General features: G+C 69.0%; 3 protein-coding genes across 12 annotated transcripts; 2 read left to right on the forward strand and 1 right to left on the reverse strand.

Annotated features, from left to right (window-relative positions):
- The first annotated feature begins 126 nt into the window (after positions 1-126).
- CORO6 (coronin 6) lies at positions 127-6,268 on the forward strand. 4 transcript variants are annotated; one of them, XM_040082707.2, is made up of 12 exons: positions 127-188; positions 2,133-2,332; positions 2,937-3,059; positions 3,484-3,613; positions 3,695-3,876; positions 3,998-4,117; positions 4,332-4,451; positions 4,851-4,955; positions 5,033-5,178; positions 5,258-5,315; positions 5,399-5,629; positions 5,737-6,268. In XM_040082707.2, the coding sequence occupies exons 2-12, from the start codon at positions 2,135-2,137 to the stop codon at positions 5,857-5,859; spliced, it is 1,536 nt and encodes a 511-aa protein (XP_039938641.1). In that variant the 5' UTR covers positions 127-188; positions 2,133-2,134; the 3' UTR covers positions 5,860-6,268. The 4 variants fall into 4 exon arrangements, with proteins under 4 accessions (XP_039938641.1, XP_039938644.1, XP_039938643.1 ...); XM_040082710.2 differs by lacking the exon at positions 4,332-4,451; XM_040082709.2 differs by lacking the exon at positions 3,998-4,117.
- A 1,043-nt stretch (positions 6,269-7,311) lies between these two features.
- On the reverse strand, positions 7,312-14,143 carry ANKRD13B (ankyrin repeat domain 13B). Of its 4 annotated transcripts, XM_040082454.2 has the most exons (15): positions 14,016-14,143; positions 10,575-10,710; positions 10,199-10,323; positions 10,078-10,123; positions 9,678-9,821; positions 9,398-9,587; positions 9,245-9,311; positions 9,071-9,152; positions 8,938-9,002; positions 8,727-8,857; positions 8,460-8,617; positions 8,232-8,384; positions 7,916-8,076; positions 7,630-7,706; positions 7,312-7,543 (listed from the first exon to the last, which is right to left on the reverse strand). In XM_040082454.2, the coding sequence occupies exons 1-15, from the start codon at positions 14,124-14,126 to the stop codon at positions 7,333-7,335; spliced, it is 1,857 nt and encodes a 618-aa protein (XP_039938388.2). In that variant the 5' UTR covers positions 14,127-14,143; the 3' UTR covers positions 7,312-7,332. The 4 variants fall into 4 exon arrangements, with proteins under 4 accessions (XP_039938388.2, XP_058278986.1, XP_058278985.1 ...); XM_058423003.1 differs by having other exon boundaries at positions 7,312-7,706; positions 8,232-8,315; XM_058423002.1 differs by having other exon boundaries at positions 8,232-8,617.
- A 1,761-nt stretch (positions 14,144-15,904) lies between these two features.
- GIT1 (GIT ArfGAP 1) lies at positions 15,905-24,391 on the forward strand. Of its 4 annotated transcripts, XM_040082579.1 has the most exons (22): positions 15,905-16,026; positions 18,857-18,990; positions 19,076-19,188; positions 19,273-19,378; positions 19,453-19,539; positions 19,649-19,779; positions 19,857-19,951; positions 20,032-20,074; positions 20,256-20,282; positions 20,580-20,628; positions 20,714-20,786; positions 21,393-21,490; positions 21,573-21,684; positions 21,764-21,891; positions 21,970-22,122; positions 22,205-22,423; positions 22,532-22,585; positions 22,857-22,943; positions 23,049-23,122; positions 23,213-23,395; positions 23,520-23,583; positions 23,676-24,391. In XM_040082579.1, exons 1-22 carry the CDS (start codon positions 15,975-15,977, stop codon positions 23,886-23,888), a joined length of 2,295 nt encoding a protein of 764 aa, XP_039938513.1. In that variant the 5' UTR covers positions 15,905-15,974; the 3' UTR covers positions 23,889-24,391. The 4 variants fall into 4 exon arrangements, with proteins under 4 accessions (XP_039938513.1, XP_039938515.1, XP_039938514.1 ...); XM_040082581.1 differs by lacking the exon at positions 22,532-22,585; XM_040082580.1 differs by lacking the exon at positions 20,256-20,282.
- The last annotated feature ends 43 nt before the right edge of the window (positions 24,392-24,434 follow it).

Consider the following 24,434-nt stretch of genomic DNA (forward strand, 5'->3'; position numbering starts at 1 on the left):
GGCCGAGCCCAGCCCAGCCGAGCCCAGCGGGGGCCGGGCGGAGCGGAGCCCAGCGGGGCCGGGCCGGGCCGCGGGGAGCGGAGAGGAGCGGAGCGGGGCTGAGCGCGGCCGGAGCGGGCGGAGCGGAGCCGAGCGGGGCGCAGCGCGGAGCCGGGCGCGCCCGGGCGCGGAGGAGCCGCGGAGCGCAGGTGGGAGCCGGGAGCGGGGCGGGGGCGGCGGGAGCGCGGTGGGGAGGGACGGGGGGACGCGGGGAGCGGGGCTGAGCCCCCCGGGCCCCGGCCCCTCGCCGCCCGCCGGCGGAGATGGCTATATTTGGACAGTGACCTCTGGTCGTTCCCGAGCAGTCGCTGCGGATTCAATTGTGGCAACGTAATGGCACGGCCGGGGAAGCGGGGAGCGGGGCTGTCCTGCCCGTATCCTGCCCGCACCCTGCCCGTATCCTGCCCGCACCCCACCTCTCTTGGCCAGCGCCCCATCCGACCCCACTTGCGCCCTGCCTGCACCCCGCCCAGCTCTCCTGCCTGCGCCCCACACCTGCACCCCGCTCAGCCCTGCCTGCGCCTTGCCAGCCCCCCAGCTGCTCCTCCCGACCCCTCCTGCACCCTGCTCAACTCTGCCTGCGCCGCATCTGCGCCCCACCTGCACCGCACCCCCTGCCCGCGCCCTGCCCAGACAGCCAGGCCGTCCCTTCCTTCCCTGCTGACACCCCGGACTCCGCTCCCTCTGGCAATGGTTGAGGCGCTTGGGAGAGCGTCCCCACGGAGCCTGCTCGCTCCTCCCCGGGGCTGGGGACCGTGCTCGACACCGGGGGTGACACCAGCAGCGCCGTTGTCCGGCCCCGTGTGGCAGCCGGGCTCTGGGTCCCTTTGCACCCAGCTCCAGCCCGTTCAGCCGTGCCAGAGGTGATGCTGAAGTGCCCTGAGGACTCCGGGGACGCTCAGGGGCCGGGCAGACGTGGTTTGGCAGGGCGCTGCTTGTGCCCTGTACAAGATCCACCGGCTGGGACGTGGAGGAGCAGATCTGCTCCTGCCGCTGCCCACACGGGCTCTGTGGGCTGGGGACGGGGGTGCCTGGCTCTGGTTTGCTGGCTGGATGTGGCTCCTGACAATGGCTGGGTACCCAGAGGAGCACAGGGGATTCCCCGGGGTAGCTAGTGGCTCACGGGTGCTGCAGAGCCCCAGCTCCAAGGGTTTTGTGGTCCTGAGTGTCTCAGTCTCCTCCTGGGGCAGGTCCCAGGAACAGCGCAGGCTGTGAGGAGAGATGGGTGACAGTGGGCATCGTGCCCAGCTGTGGCTGAGGGCTGGAGACCCCTCTGGGGGCACCCCAGTGTGTGCCAGTGTCTGTGCCAGGTCCAGCCCTGACCCAGGTGGGGTGCAGAGCGGGTGGCAGGGATCCGTGGCACGGGACAGGGATCCATGGAGGGAGGTGTGAGCCACCAGCAGGCAGCTCCGGAGGCACAGCTCTCCTCCCGGGTGCTGGCTCAAGCCAGGAGACCTCAGGCCACTGATGCAGGATGGGATGCCAGGGGACAAGCTGTGACTTGGTGCACGGCACCTTTATGTCCACCCCAAAGTCCCCTCCACCCTGCCACTCTGCTGCAGCGGCTCATGTGCCAACCCCATGCCAGCCACGGGGCACAGCGCAGCAGAGGGGTACGGCACAGCCACAGGGCATGGCGCAGCTGTGGGATATGGCACATATATGGGACGTGGCACAGCAGTGAGGTACAGCATAGCTGTGGGACATGGCATAGCTGTGGGATACGGCACATATATCAGACATGGCACAGCTGTGGGATACAGCACAGCCACAGGGCAGAGCACAGCTATGCATTATGGCATGGCCATGCCCCTGCCCCTGCCCGGTGTCAGGTGGCTCTGGCCACCAGCTGACGGCCCCCAGCACCTGCAGCACCCCCACATCCCAGCACCAGGGCTGCCCTGCTCCCTGATGCGGGGTCAGGGCGCATCAGGCGCCATCTCGCATCCTCATCCCCCGCCACCTCAGTGTTCCCAGGCTTCCCGCTGTGCCCAGGGTAGGAGGAGTCTCTGGGAGCTCGAGGCCCGAGGGGACCTGGACCCCTGGAGGCTGTGCCCGGGTGGGGAGGTGGTGGCCTGACCCTGTCCCCGCAGCCATGAGCCGCCGCGTGGTGCGCCAGAGCAAGTTCCGGCACGTGTTTGGGCAGCCGGTGAAGGCAGACCAGATGTACGAGGACATCCGTGTCTCCAAGGTGACATGTGACAGCTCCTTCTGCGCCGTCAACCCCAAGTTTGTGGCCATCATTGTGGAGTCCGGTGGTGGCGGGGCCTTCATTGTCCTGCCCCTTGCCAAGGTGAGTGGGATTTGGCCACGCTGCTGAGATGTGTAGGGCGGAACACGCTGATGGGTTTTGCTTTTTGGGAGCAGCTGGGGCTCCAGTGGCCCCCAGCTTTGCCCCAGCACCTCCTCCCCATGTGGGGGGGCTCAGAGCAGGAACGACCTGGGTCATCATTGGCACCTGCCAAGGGTGACATCCCTGGGGCAGCCGAGGTGATCTGGGAACCCCCAGCTGCCTTCTCCCCACCCCAATTCCCTGGGGGCGCAGCATGCCCAGGGAGCAGCACCCAGTGGAGTGGGGGTCTGCCCTGCCAGCCCTGGCTGGAGAGACTGGGAGAGGGTCCCCAACCCCTCCTTGCCTTCAGAGCAGGCACAACACCACCTCTCACGGCTCACATCATTCCCCTCAGTGTTCCTATGAGGCCTTGTGCCAGCTGAGCCCCGTTTGCACCACGTGCCTCAGTTTCCCCCTTCCAGGCAGGTGCAAACCTCCAGCCACCACCGGAATCCCCTGCACGTCCCCATTGTGCCACAACCCCACGTGGTGGCCGGGCTGTGCTTTGGGGGGTACCTGGCAGGGTCTCTCCTGGGGGACTCATCCCGGCCCCTCCCCGTTGCAGACAGGACGGGTGGACAAGAACCACCCGCTGGTGACGGGGCACACGGCGCCCGTGCTGGACATCGACTGGTGTCCCCACAACGACAACGTCATCGCCAGCGCCTCCGAGGACACCACCGTCATGGTGAGGGGCTGGACCCCGCGTGGGAGGGGGGCGGCGGGCGCTGGGGGAGCGATGCAGAGCATCCCCCCCTCCCTCTCTGCCTGTGAAGTGTCACTGGCCTATTTTTAGCCCCGGTGCCATGCGTTCGCGCTGGCGGCGGCTGCTCGCTCCATGATGCAGCAGTTTGTGCTAAATATACCCGCCCTGGCGACTCAGCACGCAGGAATAGCTGGGGGGGGGCTGCACCCCGGCCGTGCCCCCCTCCCTGTGCCCACCAGCGCCCCGAGTGCTGGGGATGCACCCCAGGGTGGAGGCGCTCCTGGTGTTCCCTCCCCGCAGGCTGAGCCGGGATTAATGATGAGGTTAATTGGCTCCGAGGCCCTCATCCGCTTAGCGCTCACACGCGGGGTGATCCCCAACGCCCCGCTCTCCGTGCCCCCCCCAGGTGTGGCAGATCCCCGACTACGTCCCCGTGCGCAACATCACGGAGCCCGTGGTGACCCTGGAGGGACACTCCAAGCGGGTGAGCATCATCTCCTGGCACCCCACGGCCCGCAACGTCCTGCTCAGCGCAGGTAAGGGGGTCCCGGGTCACCCTCCCCGGGGTCTCAGGAGATCCACGGGGTGACGGCATCTGCCCCCTCGGTGCTCCGCAGGCTGCGACAACCTGGTGATCCTCTGGAATGTGGGGACCGGGGAGATGCTGCTGGCTCTGGATGACATGCACACCGACCTCATCTACAACGTGGGCTGGAACCGCAACGGCAGCCTCCTCGTCACCACCTGCAAGGACAAGAAGGTCCGTGTCATCGACCCCCGCAAGCAGCAGATCGTAGCGGTGAGTGCCCCTCCGCGTCCCCCCTCGTCCCACCGCGGGGTCCCCCCCAGCGCCTGCCTGACCCTACTAACCCCGCACCGCGCGTCTCTGTGTCTGATTTAACCCGCTAACGCCGGCGCAGGAGAAAACCAGACCGCACGACGGCACCCGCCCCATCCGCGCCATCTTCGTGGCCGATGGCAAGATCTTCACCACGGGCTTCAGCAGGATGAGCGAGCGGCAGCTGGGCCTCTGGGACCTGGTACGAGACGGCGGCTCCGGCCTGGCCAGCGCCGATCCCGCAGATCTCAGCCCGGCCAGGAACGCTCCGGGTGCCGGGGGTGCTCTCTGGCAACGCGCGCGCTCGGGGAGCGTCACGGAACAGGAATCGGCGGCTGTTTTGGGGGACAGATCCGGACCCCCTCCGTTTTCCCCCCTTCCCATGCCCCGTGCTGACTGTCTCCCCCTCCCCTCAGGAGAGGTTTGCCCCCCACGAAGGGCTGAGGCCCGTGCGGGCCATCTTCACACGGGAAGGACACATCTTTACCACGGGCTTTACCAGAATGAGCCAGCGGGAGCTGGGCTTGTGGGACCCGGTAACGAGGCCGCATGGAGTGCTGCCCTGGGAACTTGGCCCCCAGACCCCCTGCCAACCCCTCCCCGCCCCAGGATGGGCTGTCCGCCGCCTCCCCCTCCCAAAAGATGCCAAGTTCCCGAGTGTGCCGTGCTGTGCTGGGCTGGGGAGGGGGCTGGGAGGCAGGGAGTGCTGGGGAAGGGGGGTACAGCCAGGCCGGGGGGTACCAGCCGTGCAGGTAAACAGGAGTGGGGCGGGGAGCTGGGGGGGGCATGCCAAGATGCCTGCCTGTGGGGTTGTGTACCCCAGAGGGGACAGGCCCCGTCCCCCAGTGTGCCGTGGCTAATGTGTGTGACTAACCAGGGTGGGGGCTTTGGGGTCACACTGCTCACACCCCTCCACCGCCGCTCCGGCCCCGCAGAATAACTTTGAGGAGCCCATTGCCCTGCAAGAGATGGACACCAGCAACGGGGTCCTGCTGCCCTTCTACGACGCCGATTCCAGCATCGTCTACCTCTGCGGGAAGGTAACCACCCCTCCCCCGGGGTGCAGCCTGTCCCTGGGGGTGCCAGAGCTGGCTGTCACCTGCCCCCACCCCTGCAGGGCGACAGCAGCATCCGGTACTTCGAGATCACGGATGAGGCTCCCTACGTGCACTACCTGAACACCTACAGCAGCAAGGAGCCCCAGCGGGGCATGGGCTTCATGCCCAAGCGTGGGCTGGATGTCAGCAAGTGTGAGATCGCCAGGTGAGAGCCAGGGGGGCTGGGGGGAGCCGGGGGGGTTCGGGGGGCTCAGCTGTGCCCTGACGGCCTGTGCCCTGCGCAGGTTCTTCAAGCTGCACGAGCGCAAGTGCGAGCCCATTGTCATGACGGTGCCGCGCAAGGTGAGCCTGGGGGATCCCGGGGGAGGCGGGGGCCTGGCGGGGAGACACCCCGCGTCTCACCGTGGTCTCTCCCCCTCCTGCAGTCAGACCTCTTCCAGGATGACCTTTACCCCGACACGCCAGGCCCCGAGCCGGCCCTGGAGGCAGACGAGTGGCTGTCGGGGAAGGATGCGGAGCCCATCCTCATCTCGCTGCGGGATGGGTACGTCCCCATCAAGAACCGGGAGCTGAAGGTGGTCAAGAAGAACATCCTGGACAGCAAACCCCCGCCAGGCCCCCGACGCAGCCACTCCACCTGCGACTCCGACTTCTCTGTGAGTGTCCGGAGGATAGGGATGTGGCAGCAGGGCTGTGCCCCTGCCCTGGGGTGGGACGGGAGGGGCCAGACTCGTCGGTGACCCCGTGCCCCCCCTCCCTGCAGCAGCCAGCCTTGGAGGAGGTGCTGGAGGAGATCCGTGCCCTGAAGGAGACGGTCCAAGCGCAGGAGAAGCGCATCTCCGACCTGGAGAACAAACTCTGCCAGTTCACCAACGGCACGGACTAGCGCGGTGGCCACGGCCACGACCACGGGCAGGGCCAGGACTGCCCCGGCCTCCCGGGGATTAAAGCGGAGTCCCCACCTTGGGCAGGAGCCCGGAGCCGTGTTCTTTCCCCAGGAGCCGAAGGGGCAGGGAGCGGTCGGACCCCGACCCCGCCTCCACTGGCATCAGTCGCATCCCGCTCCCGCAGCAGCCGAGGGGATCCCGCTTCAGTGCCCGCAGCCTGGGGCTGCCGAGCATCCCTGCGCGGGGCCCCGCACGCCGGGGATCGCCCCCGGCCGGGATGCGCTTGTGTACGGTGCTACACCCCCACCCCATCACCCCCTCACCTCCCCCTGCCCCAGCGGCCCCTCGGCGGGTGCTCCCACCCGGCTCTTTGCTCCTGGACCCCTTTAATAAAGGGCTCAGCCACTCTTGGCTGCGTGGCGGGTACCGGGGACGAGGGACCACCGTGCCAGGGGTGCTGCCCGCACCCCGCTGCCTGCGACCCCCGGCACAGGCAGAGGGAGGCCGAGAGAGACAAACATTAAAGAGCATTTATTGGTGTTGGCCGCAGTCGGAGCTGTTCGGGCTCCCCCGGCCCTGGCCCAGATGTTGCTGTGGGGTGCACGGGTGGGTGCAGGGAGGGGCACCAGCTATGAAAAGTCCCAGGAGAGCGAGCCCAGCCCTCCCCCACACTCCCCCCCCACCCCGCAGCCCCCAGCCCCCCGTGTGCAAAGGGGGAGCAGCCGGGGCAGGGGGCCGGGTTAGCACCATTTGACGTAAGGTTTCTCTCGGGGTCAGTGCCCGGGACGAGGGGGTGCAGCGCTGCCAAGGGGGGGCATCCGAGCAGGGTGGAGGGGTGCGAGCAGGGGTAAGGGGGGGTGACACCGGGCCGCCCTTCACAGGCACCCCTTCAGCTGCCCCAGCAGTCCCCGTGCCGTGGGGGGCGGCTGTGCAGCCCCTCGCTGGCTGTGGGGTACAACACGGCCGAGCCCCCACCCGTGTTGGCAGGCAGAGCAGCTCCCGGGTAAGTGCACTTGGTAGCGCCTGGGCAGGGGGGGAAGAGGGAGCTGGGCAGAGCCCCCTGACTCTGGGGGCACCCCGGGACCCCACGCCACTGGCAGCCCACCCATCCAGGGCAGGATGCGCCCCCCACCTCCTTCCTGGGGTGAGGGGCTGAGCAGCACCCCATAGGGCAGCTGGGGGAGTGGGGCTGGCCTGGAGAAGGGGTACAGTCCGTGGGGTTGCTCTCCCCAGTGCAGGGTTAACACCCACCCCCTCCCTGCGCCGCTGTGGGGTGCCCCCACCTCACCCCAATACTGCCCCGGCTCTGGAGACATTCCAGGGCCAAATCCTGCTCCCCCCTTCCCCGTCTGCCCTCCGCAGTTCTTGGACCGGCTCCCCCCACGCTGCTCCCCCTGTGCGCCCCCACACACGGCCCCGGCCGCGTCCCCATCCCCACGGGGGTGGGCGAGGGGCTCAGCAGGGGTGCGGGGTCACTTCTCCGTCAGCGAGAGCTGCAGGATGCGCTGCAGGTCCTCCTCCTCCTGGCGCGTCCGGCGCTCCGCTTCCTCCTGCTCCCGCGCCGACAGCGCCATGGCCAAGCGCAGCTGCTCGGCGTAGCTGGGGAACAGCGCCCCGGGCCCCCTGCCACCCCCCGGCGACGGGGCCGCGGGGGGACGCGGGGACGCCGTGTGCTGGGGAGTCCTGGGGGCGGCAGGGGCTCAGTGGGGTCCCCTCGGGTCCGGCGCCCACGCCCACTCCCCCAGAGGGGCTGGCCGGACCTTACCAACCTGTCTCCTCGGCGGCCCTCGTGCGACAAGGGGTGGGTGCCCGGCTTGCTGTTGGTCAGTGCTTCCCAGATGGTCACCTGTGGATGGTGACAGAGGGGCGCTTGGAGGGTGGCACCCCAAAAACCAGCCCCTGCCCCAGCATGAACTCTGACCTGCCACCGTGGGATGGATGTAGGGATGGGGAGAGGTGTGGGGAGTGAGGATCCCAGGCGGTATCGGGACTGGGTGGGCAGCGGGGTCCCTCAGCCAGGGGGACAGGATGAGGTGAGGGGGTGGCGGTGCCCACCTGGTCGTACTCGCTGCCCGCTTCCAGCAGGCTCTGCTGGATGGCGAACTGCAGCAGGTCATCCTCGTCCTCCCGCAGGGCGTCCTGGTGGGTGCCCACCACGCTGTAGCCCCGCGGCACCTCGAACAGCGCCGGGTCCATCTCGCACGCTCGGCACGACGCTGGGGGGAGACCAGAGCCGGCCTGGCTGAGCTCCCTGTGTGCCCCCTTCCTACTCCACCCCGCCAGTCATGTGTCCTTTACCCTGCTGTGACCCACCCCCACCAGCTGTACCCCCAGACCCCACTGCAACCCCTTCCCCTGTCCCCCCACATACTGAGGGAGCTGGAGCTGCTGACGCTGGAGGAGTCGCTGCTGGGGGAGGGCGCCTCGCTGCTGGGGCTGTGCCGCAGGGAGCTGACTGGCTCGTCACACCCATTGAGGTTGCCGAAGGTTATTCGGGCGTTGAGGATATGGAAGATGGGGATTTCTGCAGGAAAAGGGAAAAGGAGGAGGAGGGAAGCCGGCTGTGCCAGCTGGGTCAGCAGCAGAGCCCAGTCCATACCAATCTTGACGGGGAAGCCGGGCGGGAGGCGCAGGGTGATGAAGTCCCGCAGTTTGGCGAAGAGCGCGTTGCTTATTGCCATGAGGTCGATGATGGGGGCAACCTGCTCGCAGAGGGACAGTGGGTGGTCCTCACACAGCCACAGCTTCGCCTTGAACCTGCCAGGGACAGGCGTTGGGCTGGGGACCCCCATCTGTCCCCACCCCTCGCTCTGCAGCAGTGGAGGTGGGCACACAGGGAGTCCCCGTCTGCTCCTCTCCCTCTCACTTCTGTGTCTTGGTGGTGAGCTCCATGGGCCGCCCCATGTCCCGGTTGCCCAGCTCGAAGTTGGGGTTGAAGTACTCCTCAGGGGTGATGGCGGTGGGGTTGGCGTGGCTCAGTGTCTGCGTGATCAGCGTCTGCACGGCGGGACAGCCCCGTGGGGTGAGAGGGGAGGTCTGACCGCAGGGCCACCCCCTCCCACCCCTGAGCCGCTCACCCCATTGTTGGGCCCCACGTGCTGCTCAGCGATGCCCAGGAAGGACTGCAGGGGGGTCTTACAGCCTGTGGGAGAGGAGGGGGTGAGGGCAGGGCCGGGGGTGCCCCGCCCGCCCAGCCCGTGCTGGCTCCACCTTTGCTCTTGCCCTTGTGCTGGTCTGAGAGGTGCTCGGTCCGTGTCCGCGTGATCAGCTCCACGTTGGAAGCGCCATAGACCTGGCCGAGGACAGGGAACGGCAGAGGGGGGCACCTCACAGCTGCATCCAACCACACACCCACGGCGGGCAGCTCAGCTCCCTGCCCCTCACCTTGGCCTCATACCCATTCACCATTTCCGTCTTCTCGCTCCTCCAGCCCAGGATCCCGGACTTGTTCCTGGGGTGACAGGGCACCATGAGCTCGCTCGGACAGCCCGGGGCGCCGGCACCCCCGGGGGCGGGCTCGGTGCCACCCCAGCCCACCTCTCGAAGGCGATGTTCTTGGTGTCGAGCTGGGTGGTGACGACGGGGGCCGTCAGCCGCCCCATCACCTGCTCCTCGGTGGGCTGCACAGCAGCCAGCAGCACCTCCTGGTCGTGGCCAGCCAGGGCCAGAGTCTCTGAGTAGACCACCCGCCTGTCGTGGTCGATCTCCATCACCACCGCACTGCTGTCTGCAGGGGACGGGGTCAGGACGAGCACGGTCCCCACCGTGTCACCCGGCACCGCTCCCCAGTGAGGGGGACACGCCGGCGTCACCTCACCTTGTCCCCGAAAGACGAAGCTGCGGTTGCCCCGCTGCCAGGTCATATGGTCGAAGCCCAGCAGTGTGGTGTCCACCCGCAGGTTCTGGCCGCTCTTCCACACCTTGTAGGTGTCGCTGGGGCAGATCTTGGACACCAGGGGCACTGGGGAGAAACGCCCATAGCCCGGCTGGGGACGGGGACATCTGCACCCCCCGAGGGGGCTGCCAGCGCTGGGCTGGGTGGGGGACGCACCTGGGGAACGCGATGCCTTGGCGGGATGGGGTTCTGCAAGCTTGGGGTGTCGGGGGCCAAGGGGGCAGGTGACCCCCAACCTGGGGATGGGGATGGATGCTGGGGCTGGGGGACTCTGCTGGGAAATTCCCACTCCCCCCACAGCCACGCTGAGCCCCGAGCTCACCCCAGCTGGTGAACTCCCACTTCATCTCCACGTAGAAGTCCTGGGCCTGTGGAGAGCACGGAGGGGTCAGGGGAAGCCCGTGGCCGCAGCCCCTGCAGCCCCTGCCGAGGGAGGGAGGTACCTTCCGCAGCTTCTCCAGCAGCACGGGGATCCCGGCCAGGCGCTTGATGGCTCTCTGGTAGTCGCGGTAGCGCAGGACCAGCTGCACCAGCTCCAGGTCACGGGTGCTCACAGCCTCCTGCAGGACTGCGGGGCAAAGGGACAGCGTCCGGGGCCATGGCACACATGGCACTGCAGAGCTGGGCACTGCGCAGGAGCCACAGGCACGGAGCACCCCGTGGGCATGGGAGCTGCAGCACCAGGGTGAGCACAACTGTGCCTGTGCCCATGTCCACGTCCACATCTGTGTCCACGCTCGTGCCCACGCCCATCTCCGTGCCCGTGCCTGCGTCCAGGGCAGCTTGAAGGAGGATGGAGGGCAGCAGCCACCCGCTCACCTGTCCATCCACTGCGGTTCTCCTTGCCCACGTCGGCGCCATGCTTCAGCAGCACCCTGGCACACTCGAGGTGGCCCAGCGTGGTGGCCAGGTGCAGGGGAGTGCGTCCTCGGGGGTCCAGCTGCTCGATGTCGGCCTGCCGGGAAGGAATGAGGCTCTGAGATCACTGGGGTGGCCGGACCTTGCCCTCCAGTGCTCTCCCACAGATGTGCAGCGCCCAGACGCAGAAAGCAGCCAGCATCTGACAATATCTGGGACAGCACCCGCAGCCCTGACATCTCCCAAGAGAGGCACCTCAAAAGCCTCTCCCTGCTGCCACTGCCAGACCCATGGAGAGCGGTGGTGGCTGCCAGCACCCAGCACACCTGGTCACAGCCAGGCTGGGCTGCACCCACCAGGCGGGCACAGAGCAGAGGCACAGATGCCCCTGGCACAGAGCACGGAGCTCTGCACATCTCCATGCAGCTGCGAGCTCCAGAAAAGCCCCCACCACTGGGATTTGGGAGGGGGGCTGTGCCCAGTTGCCAGGCAGCAGCTGCTGGCAGCCCCCCTCCGCCAGGGCCGGGAGCGCGGCGGGCGCCGTGGGCTGCGGCGGGCGCACGTGTTCCCCTGCCTGAGCCGGGGGCGGGCGGCTGCGGGAGCGGAGCGGCTGCTCGGAGGATCCCCGGGGCCCTGGGGAGCCGTCGCTGGGGCTGCCGTTGTTTGTGCCAAAGCCGGAGCCTGGCGCCCGGCCAGCCCTGAGGAATCCCTGGTGCGGTGGCGGGTGGGCACCCCTGGCACCCACGGGCCCCGTTCCCCACGTAGAAAGCGGCGTCACACCCGTGCCCAGAAGAGGACGTGGCTTGGGGAAGGGGGGGCACACCTCTGTGCCCCGAGCACCCAGCTGGGGTAGAAGCCTTGTGCCCGGAGAGGGGCACTGAGATGCTGCCAGGGCAGGAGGCAGTGGGGCAGTCCCCAGATAATTGGTTTTGGGGAGGCCACCCTCAGGAGAACAAACCTGGGGCACAGGACCAAAAGGTGCCAGCTGGGATGGGGCAGCCAGAGGTGTTTGGGCATGGGCAGAGATGGAGCATGGGCTCCCTGGTGCCCAGAGTTTCACCTGCAGCACACCCCTGGCTCCACCTGGGTACGTCCTGCATTCCTGCTGCCCCAGGGGTGTTCCCATCCCTGCCCAGGCTGTGGGTATTCCCATGCCCCTCATCCCCAGGGACTCACCAGGTAGGGGAACCCCCCAGTCCGCCCACACCACCGGAGCAAAACAAAATAACCCCAATTTCCTGGGAGTCAATGTACTGCTCCAATGCTCTCCAGGCGACTGCTGCTTCTTAATTGCACTAATGAAACGACTCTAATTAAGGCAATCGCCCCCCAGCTGGGGGCGGGGGCTGTGGGCTCAGTGGGGCTCCCCAGCTGCAGCCCTGCCCCAGCGCTGGGCAGCGTGAGGGTCCCGAGTGTGGGGACATGGTGCTGGAGCCACCCCAGGGGACACGGCGTGACCCAGATTTTGCCAGCAAGAGCTCAGTCCTGAGCCCTGGTGTTGGGTTGGCTCTGGCTTGGGGACCACAGCAGAGACCTCCAGGCGCTGCCCATCCTGGGGCCGTGACACCCACCGGGGATGGGGACAGGGACGGGGGCGGCTTTGGGGCGGCAGCGGTGCAGCGCAGAACCGCAGCTCAGTCGCTCCTCCTGTGCCAGCCAGGCACGTGGCACTGCACGTCCCTCCACTGGGGTTGTCCCTGGGTTGGAGAACCCCAGCTCCTGTGCCTGGGTAGCAACAGGGGACGTGAGCCATCACGGGTAGATGGTGCCAGGCACTGCTGTCCCTGTGCAGCCCCGGGTCCGTGTCATGCCTGAGGGGACAGGCTGTGGTGAGGGGTGTCCTGACACAACAGGCTCCACGTCACTGCCTGCCACATCCTCGTGGTGTCCCTGTGAAGGGCACCCACTGACCCTTGCTCCCTTGTGGAGGCAAGTGTGGATGGGAGCTCATGGTGACAATTTGGGGGTGACAGACACCAAGCTCTTATGAGGACATGGGGAGGAGCAACGCTCTCAGCTGCCCCAGTGCTTCCAATCCCAAACACCTGCACTGGGGAGGGGCAGCACGTGGAGCCTCTGCCCTGTGGGGATCACCAGTGAAGAGGGAGGGCAGAGCCCCGAGCAGGGGGGCACCCAGCCTCCAGCATTTCACACAGCACCAGCCTCAACCCCTTACCTGGAGGATGCTCTGGCAGGGATAAGGGCTGAGCCGTGTCCCTGGATGCCCTGGACCGAGCAGGGAGCCTGGGCTGGCCCTCACCTCCTTCCCCCAAGCCCCCACCTGCAGCACCCACGGGCCCCACCCCGTGCACCCCTGGGGTACACACATGGCTGGCTCTGCAAATGCCAGTGGGGGCCAGAGCAGAGCCCCTCTACTCCGCAGGCTGGAGGGCTGGAGCCTCTCTGCAGACGAGCGGGGCAGAGCCCCCCCCAGCCCCTCCGCCTCCCCCCCGTCTGCCGAGCCCAGCTTTGATCTCTGCCGCGCTGGGTTCCTGGGAAAAGTGACCCCAAATCAGCAAGAAAATAAAAACACTGGCCACGGGGTGGGAGACCGGGGCGATGCTTGGCGCAGCCTCCGGCTGGACCCCACAATGGAGACGGGTGTGGCGGGAGCCATCGCCTGCATCCCGGCGGGAGCCTGGCAGCACAATGACCCCCGTTTCACGCATCACCAGGGTCCATCCAGCACGGCCCTCAGTGCCTTGGGCTTTGAGGACCCGCGCCGAGACACTGGGGATGCTCAGCACAGCTTCCCCGGCAGCCTCCCTCCAGCGCCTGCGGTTTCCTGCGTCTTCGGGGTTGGGTTTTAATTACCTGAATTGCAACGCCACGGGGGAGAGGGAGGCTGGGAACCCGCCGGGGAAGCACCCACACCCCGCTCCATCACCGGGCGGCTGGGAGGTTCCCGGGCTGAGGGACAAAGTGGATCCCCTCACCCTGAGAAGAACCCTGGTGAGGCTGGGGGGGCTGAGCCCCGGCACCATCAGGGCCTTGTTCCCCCGCCCCCAGAGGGGCTCAGCCTGACAGTGGGGAGCTGAAGGGGGGTGGCAGTACCCTGAGCAGAGGGGTGCGGGCCGGGGGTCTGCAGAGGCCTAGCGGGGAGCTGGGGACACGTGCGGGGCGATGCTCGGGGCTGCGTGCGCTGGAGGATGCAGAGGACCGGCGGGTGGTACCCACGGCTCCCCGGCAGCCCCGGGGGCAGCAGGCACAGTCCCGGGGAGCAGGTGGGGACACGCACCACACCCCAAGAGCCCCGCCAGCTCAGAGAGCGACCCCGTCCTTATCACCCCCCCCCTCATCTCCATCCTCATCCTCACCCCGGCCCCGAGCATTGCATCAGCCCGAGCCCAGCCGAGCGGAGCCGGGCCGTGCCGGGCCGGGAGTGTCCCCGCGCCGCCCCACCTGCTTGGCGCTGAGCTCCCGGTCCAGGTCACGGGCGCGGTTGTGCCAGACGAGGTAGTGCAGCGGGTACCTGCCCTCCGGCCCCTTCCTGCCCGAGCAAGACGCGAGCATCCTCCGTGCATGCTGGAGCGGCGCGGCGGGCGCGGCGCGGGGCGGCGCGGAGCGGGGGGGACGCGGGGCGGGGCGGGCCGCCACCTCCCGCCCGGTGCTTCCCCGGCCCCCCCCGCACCGCCCGGCCTCATGGGACTTGTAGTTGCCCTGCCCGTCATCGCCCCTTTCTTCTTCCTCCTCTTCATCCTCCTCTTTCCTCGCCCCTCTCCCGCACCGCTCAGCCCATCACCGCGGCCTCCCATCCCGCGGGGGGTGGGGATCTGCAGAGGGGCACCCCGCTGGCCACCGGCATCCTCCCCAAATTCCCCCCTTTCCCAGGCTGATCTTCCCCCTCCCAGCTGACCTCCGCTCCCCCAGCGGGGCAGCGGGCCCGAGCATATGGCAGCGGTGAAGGCGGCAGGTGGGGGCCAGGTGGGGGCCGTGGGGGGACCCCGACTCCCGCCCCCCGCAGCGCCAGGCACGGGCCCCCAGCCCCGTTTCCTTTTCCGCCTGCGTCTCTCCCGGGCGGGCGTCGCGTTTTCCGGCTGCCGCCCGAGAACAATGCAAGGCTGGGCCTCTGCGGCCGCCCCGGCCTCCGCCGGCGCCACGCTCCTGTCCCCCCACCCCGCCGCTCCCCACCCTGCCGTGGGGGGGAACCACCCTCCCCCGGCGTTATTCTCCGCTCGGCCGCGGCGGTGGCGGTGGTGGCATCCCCCCGCCCCTGTCCCCGCACAGCATCCCCCATCCCGCTGCCCCATGACGTCATGTGCCACCTCCCCGCGGTGAGGTCACCCCGCCGCGCTGGGGACACGGTGCGGCCCCGCTGCCCTGGCCCCCGCCGGGCTCTGACCCCCCACAAGCTGTCTGTGGGGTCCCCATGGGGTGTCCCCGCTGGTCCGAGTGCTTAAAGGGTCACAGCAAGGAGCAGTCACCGGATAGTGCCCAATCCCCCCACCCGCCCCCAAAATCGCCCGCCGAGCGCCCTAAGGGGCGTGTGGCCCGCCCCAGTGTCCTGGAGAAGGGGTGTGCCCTGGGGTGCAGTGTCACAGGTGGCGCTGGGGACAGGGCTGGGGGTGCCCCAGGACTGCGGCTGCATCCAGAACAAGTGTCCAGAGCAGGACTGAAGCAATTTGGGGGTGCCCTGGGCTGGGACTGCGTTACACAGCACCCGGAATAGGAATGGGACAAGTGTTTATCCCTCCAGGATAAACAGGACAAGGGCCGGGAGAAAGAGCAGGACCAGGACAGCGCTCAGGGCTCAAAATGAGACCGTGAGTGCACCGAGGACGGGCACCGGGGTCAGGACGAGGGGATGCCCGGGATCAGGAGCAGGGCAAGGGCAGGTCTGATGCCCAGCAGGTGCCCGGGTGAGGTGCCCGGGTCCGGTAGCGGGGCCGTGCTGCCCGAGGGGGCGTTTGCAGGTGCGGGTGCGGGTCGGGGGCGGCGCCGGTGCCCGTGCGAATCGGTGCGCGGGTCCGTGTCCGTGTGCGGGGCGGGGGCGGCGCCGGTGCGTGTCCGTGTCCGTGTGCGGGGCGGTGCCGGCGCGGGTGCGGGTTCGGGTGCGGCTGCGAGCGCGGGGCGGCGCCGGTGCCGGTGCGGGGCGGCCGCGGCAGCGCTGCCGGTGGCGGGGCGGGGGCGGTGCGGCCCCTCCTCCGCCGGGGCCGGGCCTGCGCCGCTTCCTGCGGAGCCGCCGGGCGCTGGGAGCAGCCGGCAGCCCCCGGCCCCGCCGCCCCGGGCCCCGCCGCCCCTTTCCCCGCCGCCCGGCCCCCACCCCCTTCCCCGCCGCCGCTCCCCCGGCGGGCCCGGGGGCGCCGCCGCCGCCCCACGCTGGCGCAGAGGCCCGGGCCCGGGCCCGCCTCGCCGCTGAGGATGTCCCGGAAGGCGCCGCGGGCAGAGGTGTGCGCCGACTGCAGCGCTCCAGGTAAGGGCCCCCCCGCATCGGCACCGGCACGGCCCCCCCGCGCCTCCTGCCGCCCCCCGGGGCCCGCCCTGCGCGCCCCCCGCCCCACCGAGAGCCCCCTGTGCGCCCCTTGGCGTCCCCCGCACCTCCTCTGTACCCCCGAGGTGTTTGCCCCCCGGACTGCTCCCCGTGACCCCTTCTGCATCGCCTTCTACGCCCCACATCCAGACCCCTTTGCGCCCTACCTGAGTGCCCCCGGGATCGCCCCGGTTATTCCTTTCTGCTCCCCACTCTGCACACCCAAGGGAGCCCCATCGAGTCCCCCGTGTGCCCCCCGCGAACCCGCTGATGTGCCCCCAGACGAAACGCCTGCATGAACCTCACGGTGCACCCCCTTGTAGCCTCCTGGAATACCCTCATGCGCTCCAGACGCGACCCCGATACCCCCGCATGCCCTGCTCCGTGCCGCTCCAGCGCGCCCCGCGTTCCCCCCGCCCCCCTGCACCACCCGCAGCTTTCTCACCCCAGCGCGGGGGCCGCTGGCACAGGCTGGGGACGCGCCGGCAGCGCTGGTGACCCTGTAAATGGCAGGGCGGGGAGGGGGGACACCCTCCTGCAGCCCAGAACCAGCACCCACCCCAGCCGGATCCGCGCTTGGCGGTGCCGGTTGGGTGGGCCGGGCGGCTGCAAGCCAGAGCCGAGCCTGGGCAAGACCATTCCCATCCCCGGCGGTGCCGGTGCCCGCAGCCCCCACGCGCCCGTGGGCGTCACGGTGGGTTTGGCCCCCCAAACCCTGCCCGCGGGAGGGCCGGACCCCAAACCTGCCCGCAGCCGGTGCAGGTGGCCCCCACGGCAATGAATGAACGGGTCTCCGAGCCGGCCCCGGAAAGCTGCCCGCGGGCCAAGGCTGTGCCGAAATTATTCCGGCCACGTGCCAATGGCCGGATCCTGCCAGGAGAGCTGTCGGCACGCGTGGGCGAAAGGCTGCCCTGCCTCCAGGCATCCCCCGTGCCGGCGGGCAAGCGGGGGGCCAGGGGTTCCCGGGGCGGTGCCGGGGCTCCCTGCTGCGGCCAGGGGAAATGGAAACCGGTTTCTTCCAATCTCTTATCGCCTGGCAGCCATGGGAGGAAATGAGTTATAAAGTCCAGAGGCCGTTTCCTAGCGCGCTGGGAGCACCCGCTGTCGCTGCCGGGGATGCGCTGCCCGGCCCGGCATGGGGGAGTGCCCGTGGGGTGCTCCGCTCGCTCTGCCCGGCCTCCCTTGGCCCCACGCACGGATGCCGGCTGGCCCCAGCCCTGCCATCACCAGTGCGGCGCCGAGTGCTGGGGGTCCCGGTGTCAGCCCGCATCCCGATGGAGCGATTGAGGTGCTGGGAGCTCCCTTGGACTCCGGGATCCTCCCAGGGTTTGGGGTGTCCCTGTGCCAGCGCTCCTCGAGCTGCTGCAGCGCCCACCCGTATCCCACCGCATCCCAGCTGTCCTAGGGCCGGAGGGGCTGTTGCCCCGGGGATACCCTGGATCCACCCGGTTTGGGGGGCCGCGGGCCGGCTCCCCCCGCATGAAGCGTTCTGTTCCCGGCGGTGGCCGTGGGCAGCGGGTGCGAAGGCGCAGATGCCGCCGCACCGGCTGCCAAGGCGCTGCCATCTGCGTGCGCGGGGCTGCCAGGCTGGGGGGGGCCACCGCTCCCCCCGGGCACCCCACCCCGGCCCCGGGGCACTGCAGCATGGCAGGATGCCGTGACCCCCAAAACGGTGTCCTCAGGGCTCTGGGGGGGGAGGGGGGGGCGTGGGGAGGGGTCCGGGACCCTGCAGGGAGGAAGGAAGTGGGGGAGGCTGGGCTCCCTGCCTGCCCCTGTGAGGTCGTGGGGCCACTGTCCCCCCTCGGGGCCATCGGTCAGGCCAGTGCGGCCACCCCCCCAGCCCCTGTGTCCCCGGGCTGCCCGCTCCGTGGGACAGTGTGGTGTTTGTGCAGGACCTACAGAAACAAGGGGAGGGACTGGGGCTGGGCAGAGGGTGGCAGGACTGCCCCATCCAGGGGACACCTGGGAGCGATTCAGCATCGTCACCCCGAGCCTGGCTGCGTTTCCCGGGAGCAGGGGGCTGTGACCCAGCGGGGGTGCTCAAATCCTGTCCTCATTCTGCTGTGAACAGCTGCGGCTCAACGGCCACACGGCGGGACCAGACCCCCTCGTCCCCAAGACCCGTTTTTCGGGGCGCAGGCGTGGGGAGCCGCTGCCTGGCCGGGAGCGGTGCCCCCGCGGGTGCCGGGGCTGGTGCCAGCGCGGGGCCAGCGCGGCTGCTCAAGCGGCCCTTTGTTCCCGGCGGGGACACAAAGGGCTCCAGTCCGGCAGGCCGGGGCCGGCGGCGGGGCCGGAGGGGCACGGCAGCGTGGGGGGCCATGGCACCTGCCCCGGAGCTGGGGTGTCCTGTGGGCTGGCTGTGCTGGGGGGCTGAGGCTGCAGAGCTGGTGACCGCCCTACGTAGGAGCCCATGGACTAGGGGTGCCCACCCACTGTGGGGCACGCCGCCCCCATCCAGGACCCCCCAAACACCCAGCCAGGGGCTCCCGGGGGTGAGTGACCTCGCAGTGAGCCAGGGTGCCCCCGATCAGGGTGTGCTGGCATCGTCCCTGCCGCCAGCTGTCCTCCTGATGGTGGGGGGCCAAACCCTGCCCCCTTTTTGGCTGGTGGTTGCTATGGGAAACCCGTGGGTTTCCCCTGGTGATGGGCTGAGCCCCTCTCCATCTCTCGGGAAATGGTTGCTGTGGCAACACATCCCCCCTGCCGGCTGGATGCATGGGGAGGGGACCTCATGGGGAGGGGACGCCCGCTGACACCCCCATGCCACCCCCAGACCCTGGCTGGGCGTCGATCAACCGCGGGGTGCTCATCTGCGATGAGTGCTGCAGCGTGCACCGCAGCCTGGGCCGCCACATCTCCATCGTCAAGCACCTGCGCCACAGCCCCTGGCCCGCCACCCTGCTCCAGGTGGGTGCTGGGGACACTGGAATGTGGGGAGATGGGCACTGGGAACCACCCCCCATGCCCACTGGGCCCTGCCTGTCCCCCGCAGATGGTGCACACCTTGGCGAGCAATGGGGCTAACTCCATCTGGGAGCACTCTCTGCTGGATCCAGCGCAGGTGCAGAGCGGGCGCCGGAAGGCAAACCCCCAGGACAAAGTGCAGTAAGTGCCCCCTGTGCCGTGGGGAGGGGGTCAGCACTGGCTGGGAGCCCCCTCCTTACCCCAAAACTTGCTGCTTGCCCCCAGCCCCACCAAGTCAGAGTTCATCCGTGCCAAGTACCAGATGCTGGCCTTCGTCCACAAGCTGCCCTGCCGGGATGATGACGGCGTCACTGCCAAGGACCTCAGCAAGGTGGGGTGGGGGCTCAGGGACGCCCCCGTGGCGGTGGGGTCAGATCCCCTCATCACCAGCTCTCTCCTCTGCAGCAATTGCACTCGAGCGTGCGGACAGGGAACCTGGAGACCTGCCTGCGCCTGCTCTCGCTGGGTGCCCAGGCCAACTTCTTCCACCCGGTGAGCTCTGGTGGGGCTCGGGGACCCCAGAGGTGGTGTGGGGCCCAGAGGGGTCCTGGAGCCCCATGCCACACATGGGCTGCGGGGCTGAGGCTGCCCATGCCCGCAGGAGAAGGGCACCACACCGCTGCACGTGGCTGCCAAGGCCGGGCAGATCCTGCAGGCAGAGCTGCTGGTGGTCTACGGTGCCGACCCCGGGGCGCCCGACGTGAACGGCCGGACCCCCATTGACTATGCCAGGTGAGGGCAGGGAAGGGGGTCACCCCTGCCTGCGCCCCCACCTAGGGTGGGCATCACCCCTGCCGGCCCTCCCACAGGCAGGCAGCCCAGCACGAGCTGGCGGAGCGGCTGGTGGAGTGCCAGTACGAGCTGACTGACCGGCTGGCCTTCTACCTCTGCGGCAGGAAGCCGGGTGAGCGAGGGGGTCTTGGGGTGAGGGGGTTACCCTGGAGGGATGGCGTGGCCCTGCTCACCACCCCTCTCTTTGTGCAGACCACAAGAATGGGCACTACATCATCCCGCAGATGGCTGACAGGTGAGTGCCTGGCACCCCTGGCCCCGCTGCCCTGTCCCATGTCCCCCCCGGCATCCCCGCTGGGCTGAGGGGGGGACCCCGGTCACTGGAGCATCCCTGGGGGGTGGGGGGCCGGCGTGCCCGCGCGTTTAACGTCCGCCTTTATCCTGTTCTTCCCTCCGCTGCCTTCTCCGGAGCGCAGGGTGCGCCCAAAGTGCATGGCACAGAGGTATTGTCCGCTCGGCTCTCGGCTCGGGGGGCCCCCCCATGCTGCTGGCATGGTCCCCCCCTGCAGCCCCGGCCGCTCGGCCCAGCCTGGCACCTGGGGGGCACTCGGGGAGGGGGGTCCCGCTCGCCCCCTGCCACCTCATCCCCCTGTGCCTGCCCGCCAGCCCTGCTTGGTGAAGCCCCCAGTGCCTGAGGGGGGTGCTCCCTGTCTTGTTGGGGTGCAGCTGGGGACCGTTTCGGTGGGAAGAGGCCAGGAATAACCCCCGCTTTTTGTTTCCCCCCTCCCTGTACCCCCCAGCCTGGACCTCTCTGAGCTGGCCAAGGCAGCCAAGAAGAAGCTGCAGGCGGTGAGTGGGGGCCAGGGCAGGGCTGGGGGGGGTGTCCCGCCTGCTCCTCCCATCCTGCCTGACGCTGTCCCCTGTGCTGCTGCAGCTCAGCAACCGCCTCTTCGAGGAGCTGGCCATGGACGTGTACGACGAGGTGGACCGTCGGGAGAACGACGCGGGTGAGCGGGGTGCAGCCCCCCAGGGCCAGGGCGGGCGACACGGTGCGGGGAGGAGCAGCCGGCGGGGCCGCGGCTCTGCCCTGCGCTCCCCCCGATCCGGATGCGTCCGCCGGGACCGCAGGCCCCTCCTTCTTCATTCCTCCGGCCGGGAGGGTTCGCTCAGAGCGAGGGGCCGCCGCTGGGCGCCCGGGCTGGGGTGCTGCCGGAGGTGGGTGCCGGGATCCCCCAGGGATGGGGGCTCAGCCTGCAGCGGTGCCCCCGATCTGGGGGGTGGCAGGGTGGGGGTTGTCGCTTTTCCCTGGGCGGGGGTGGGTGCCGACAGACGTGTCAAACCATCTTCCCGCCAGCTGGGCGGTGCTGAGCTGGTGCTTGGAGGGGTGAAGAGCGTGGGGGGGTCCTGTTAGGGGGTTATGGGGGGACTCCAGCCCTTGCTGGGTGGCTGGGGGAGGTGATTCCCGTCAGTCCGGCCAGGCTCCACTCCCAACCCCAGCAGGCTGGCCCTGCGCCCGCGCCTGCGTCCTGCCGGCTCCGGGCCCTGCAGCCTGCCTGTCTGGGGGCGTGCAGCCCCTGTGTCCCGGGGGTCTGACACCAGGTGCCTTCCTGCAGTCTGGCTGACGACGCAGAACCACAGCACGCTGGTGACGGAGCGCAGCGCCGTCCCCTTCCTCCCTGTCAACCCCGAGTACTCGGCCACGCGCAACCAGGTGAGGCCCCCTCTAGGCCACACCATCCCCCCTGTGCACACCAGACCCCTGCTCACCCCGTTTTTTCCCTTTCTGCCCCCAGGGCCGGCAAAAACTGGCCAGGTTCAACGCCAGGGAGTTTGCCACCTTGCTCATCGACATCCTCGGGGAAGCCAAGCGCCGGCAGCAAGGGAAGAGTCTGCTCAGCCCCACAGGTGAGGCACGGAGGGCAGAGAGGTGGGGCTGAGCACTCCCCCCTGGCCTGTGCTCAGCACCCGCCCTGCCCTCCCCCAGACGCCCTCGACTACTCGCTGCGGAGCCAGAGTGACCTGGACGACCAGCACGACTACGACAGCGTCGCCTCTGACGAGGACACAGACCAGGAGCTGCTGCGCAACGCCTCCCGCAACAACCGCGCCAGGGTGAGCCCGGGCCCCCGCCTGGACCCCCACCCAGACCCCCGGCTCTGGGATCCTAGCACTGAGCTCCTCTCCCTGCAGAGCATGGACTCCTCCGACCTGTCAGATGGCCCCATCACGCTGCAGGAGTACCTGGAGGTGAAGAAGGCTCTGGCTGCCTCTGAGGCCAAGGTGCAGCAGCTGATGAAGGTGAACAACAGCCTGAGCGATGAGCTGCGCCGGCTGCAGCGTGAGGTGGGTGTGGGGCCAGCGGGACTCCCCTCCTCAGCGTATCCCCCCACCCTCGCTGATGCCTTTCCCCTTCTCGCGGGTGCAGATCCACAAGCTGCAGGCAGAGAACACGCAGATCCGGCAGCAGACTGGTCCCGCACATCCAACCCCGGCCCCCAGCGAGCGGCCGGAGCATGGGCCTCCCCCGGGCACGGCCCGCCGGGACCGCCAGGCCTTCTCCATGTACGAGCCGGGCTCGGCGCTGAAACCCTTCGGGCAGCCGGTGGAGGAGCTGGTGACGCGGCTCCAGCCCTTCAGCCCCAGCGTGAGTGTGCTGGGGTGGGCGGGAGGGTTTTGGGGCGCAGCGGTCCCCCAGCCCCACAGGGTGCTGGGGCCCATCCCCACGGGGCCGTAACCTTTCGTGTGTCGCCAGGAGGTGGAGGACGAGGCTCTGTACTCCATGCACATCCCGGCCAGCGTGTACCGGGTAAGGGGGCCGCAGCGGGGGCGGCTCCTGCATGGGACATGGTGGCTGTCGCCTGCCCAGGATGTGGCCTTTGGGATGTCCTGTCCCCCCGCCGCCCTGCACCCCCCTGGGTCAGGCCGGGGACCTCCCCAAGGGATGGCAGCTGCGGGATGTTCCTGCATGCAGGGTGGCGGTGTCCCCTGTGCTCGTCCTCCCCTGCACGTCACCGGGGTCGGCTCCACACCCTTCTCCACCCCGTTCAGCATGGGCTCCCTCTCTTTTCTCCCTCCAGATCCGGAAAGGTCCATCTGCCTCCTCGGTGCCCTTCCCTCCATCCTCCCCGCTGCTCTCCTGCCCCTCTGATGGTGCCCGACACATGGTGACGTATCAGGAACGGGGAGCAGCTCTTGGGATGGGGAAACCCCTGGCCCTGTGTGTGGGGACGGGACTGGGCAGGGCTTGACACTGCTCCCCTCCCCTCCAGAGCAAGCTGGACCGGCACGGCAGCGGCACTGACAGCGACTACGACAACACACAGGCCGGTGAGGTTCTGATCAGGTGAGTGGTGGGGCTGAGGGCTGCACCAGGGTTCTTGGGAACACAGGGACGGGCTGATACTGACCCAGGGCGGTTGGTTGGTCCCTGCAGCATGGATGGAAAGCGCTTTGGGGATCTGAGCAAGGATGAGGATTTTCCCCATGAGCTGGACCCACTGGACGGGGAGCTGGACCCCGGCCTGCCCAGCACGGAGGATGTCATCCTCAAAACTGAGCAGGTCACCAAGAATATCCAGGAGCTGCTGCGGGCAGCACAAGAGTCCAAGCATGACAGGTAGGACTGGGGCACAGCCTCGGGGTGCTTCTGGACACCCACACCAGGGGTGGGGCCATGCTTCGTCACTCGCCATGGTCGGGAGCCGCTGTCCTTGTTGCTCACCCTTTCTCCTTGCCCCCAGCTTCATGCCCTGCTCAGAGAAGATCCATTCGGCTGTGACAGAGATGGCATCGCTCTTCCCTAAGGTAGGAGGAGCAGTGTGTCCCTGGGGTGGTTGTTGTCCCCACCAGACACTGTCAACCCCTTGAGCATAGGTTCTGACACTGCTCTGCCACAGAAACCAGCACTGGAGACGGTGCGGAGCTCCCTGCGGCTGCTCAACGCCAGCGCCTACCGGCTGCAGAGCGAGTGCCGCAAGACCGTGCCCCCCGAGCCCGGCGCCACCGTGGACTACCAGCTCCTGACCCAGCAGGTCATCCAGTGTGCCTACGACATCGCCAAGGCCGCCAAGCAGCTGGTCACCATCACCACTCGTGAGAAGAAGCAGTGAGCGCCTGCCCGCGTACCCCACCCCTTGTTCCCCAGGTCCCCACACTCTCCGTGTCTCCCTTCCCTCCGGCAGCAGCCGGCACCTGGGGCGAGCGTGGCTGCAAGTGGCCTTTTTGGGGAGCCGGGGTGCGGGGTTCCTCGTGCCCCCCGCACCGTCAAGGAGCTGGTGCTCAGCCTTGCGGGGTAGGTGCCTGCGTCCCTCTGTACAGCCCCCTGCCCGCCCCGCAGCACGCGCCTAACTTATCCTGTACATAAGCCTCTGTAGCTGTCCGTGGCGGCGGTGGCCTTGTACCCCCACCCCCCACAAAGCCCCTCTCTGGGTGGCCGGTACCCCCGAGGCCACCCACGGCATTACACTGGACTGGGGCGCCCGCGGGTCCCCCCCCCTCCCCGGGCGTCCTTAACCCCCTCCCCGGGCGTCCTGCCCCGTGCCGGGGCCACGCTCCCCACTGTAAGATGTGTCCTTGTACATTTGTATCAATAAAGGTGTGAGCATTGCACGGGGCCCCCCCCCCGGCTCCTGCGCCCCTGGAGGGTCCGTGGCTGC

The sequence above is a fragment of the Hirundo rustica genome, chromosome 19, assembly GCF_015227805.2.
Source record: "Hirundo rustica isolate bHirRus1 chromosome 19, bHirRus1.pri.v3, whole genome shotgun sequence".
NCBI lineage: Eukaryota > Metazoa > Chordata > Aves > Passeriformes > Hirundinidae > Hirundo > Hirundo rustica.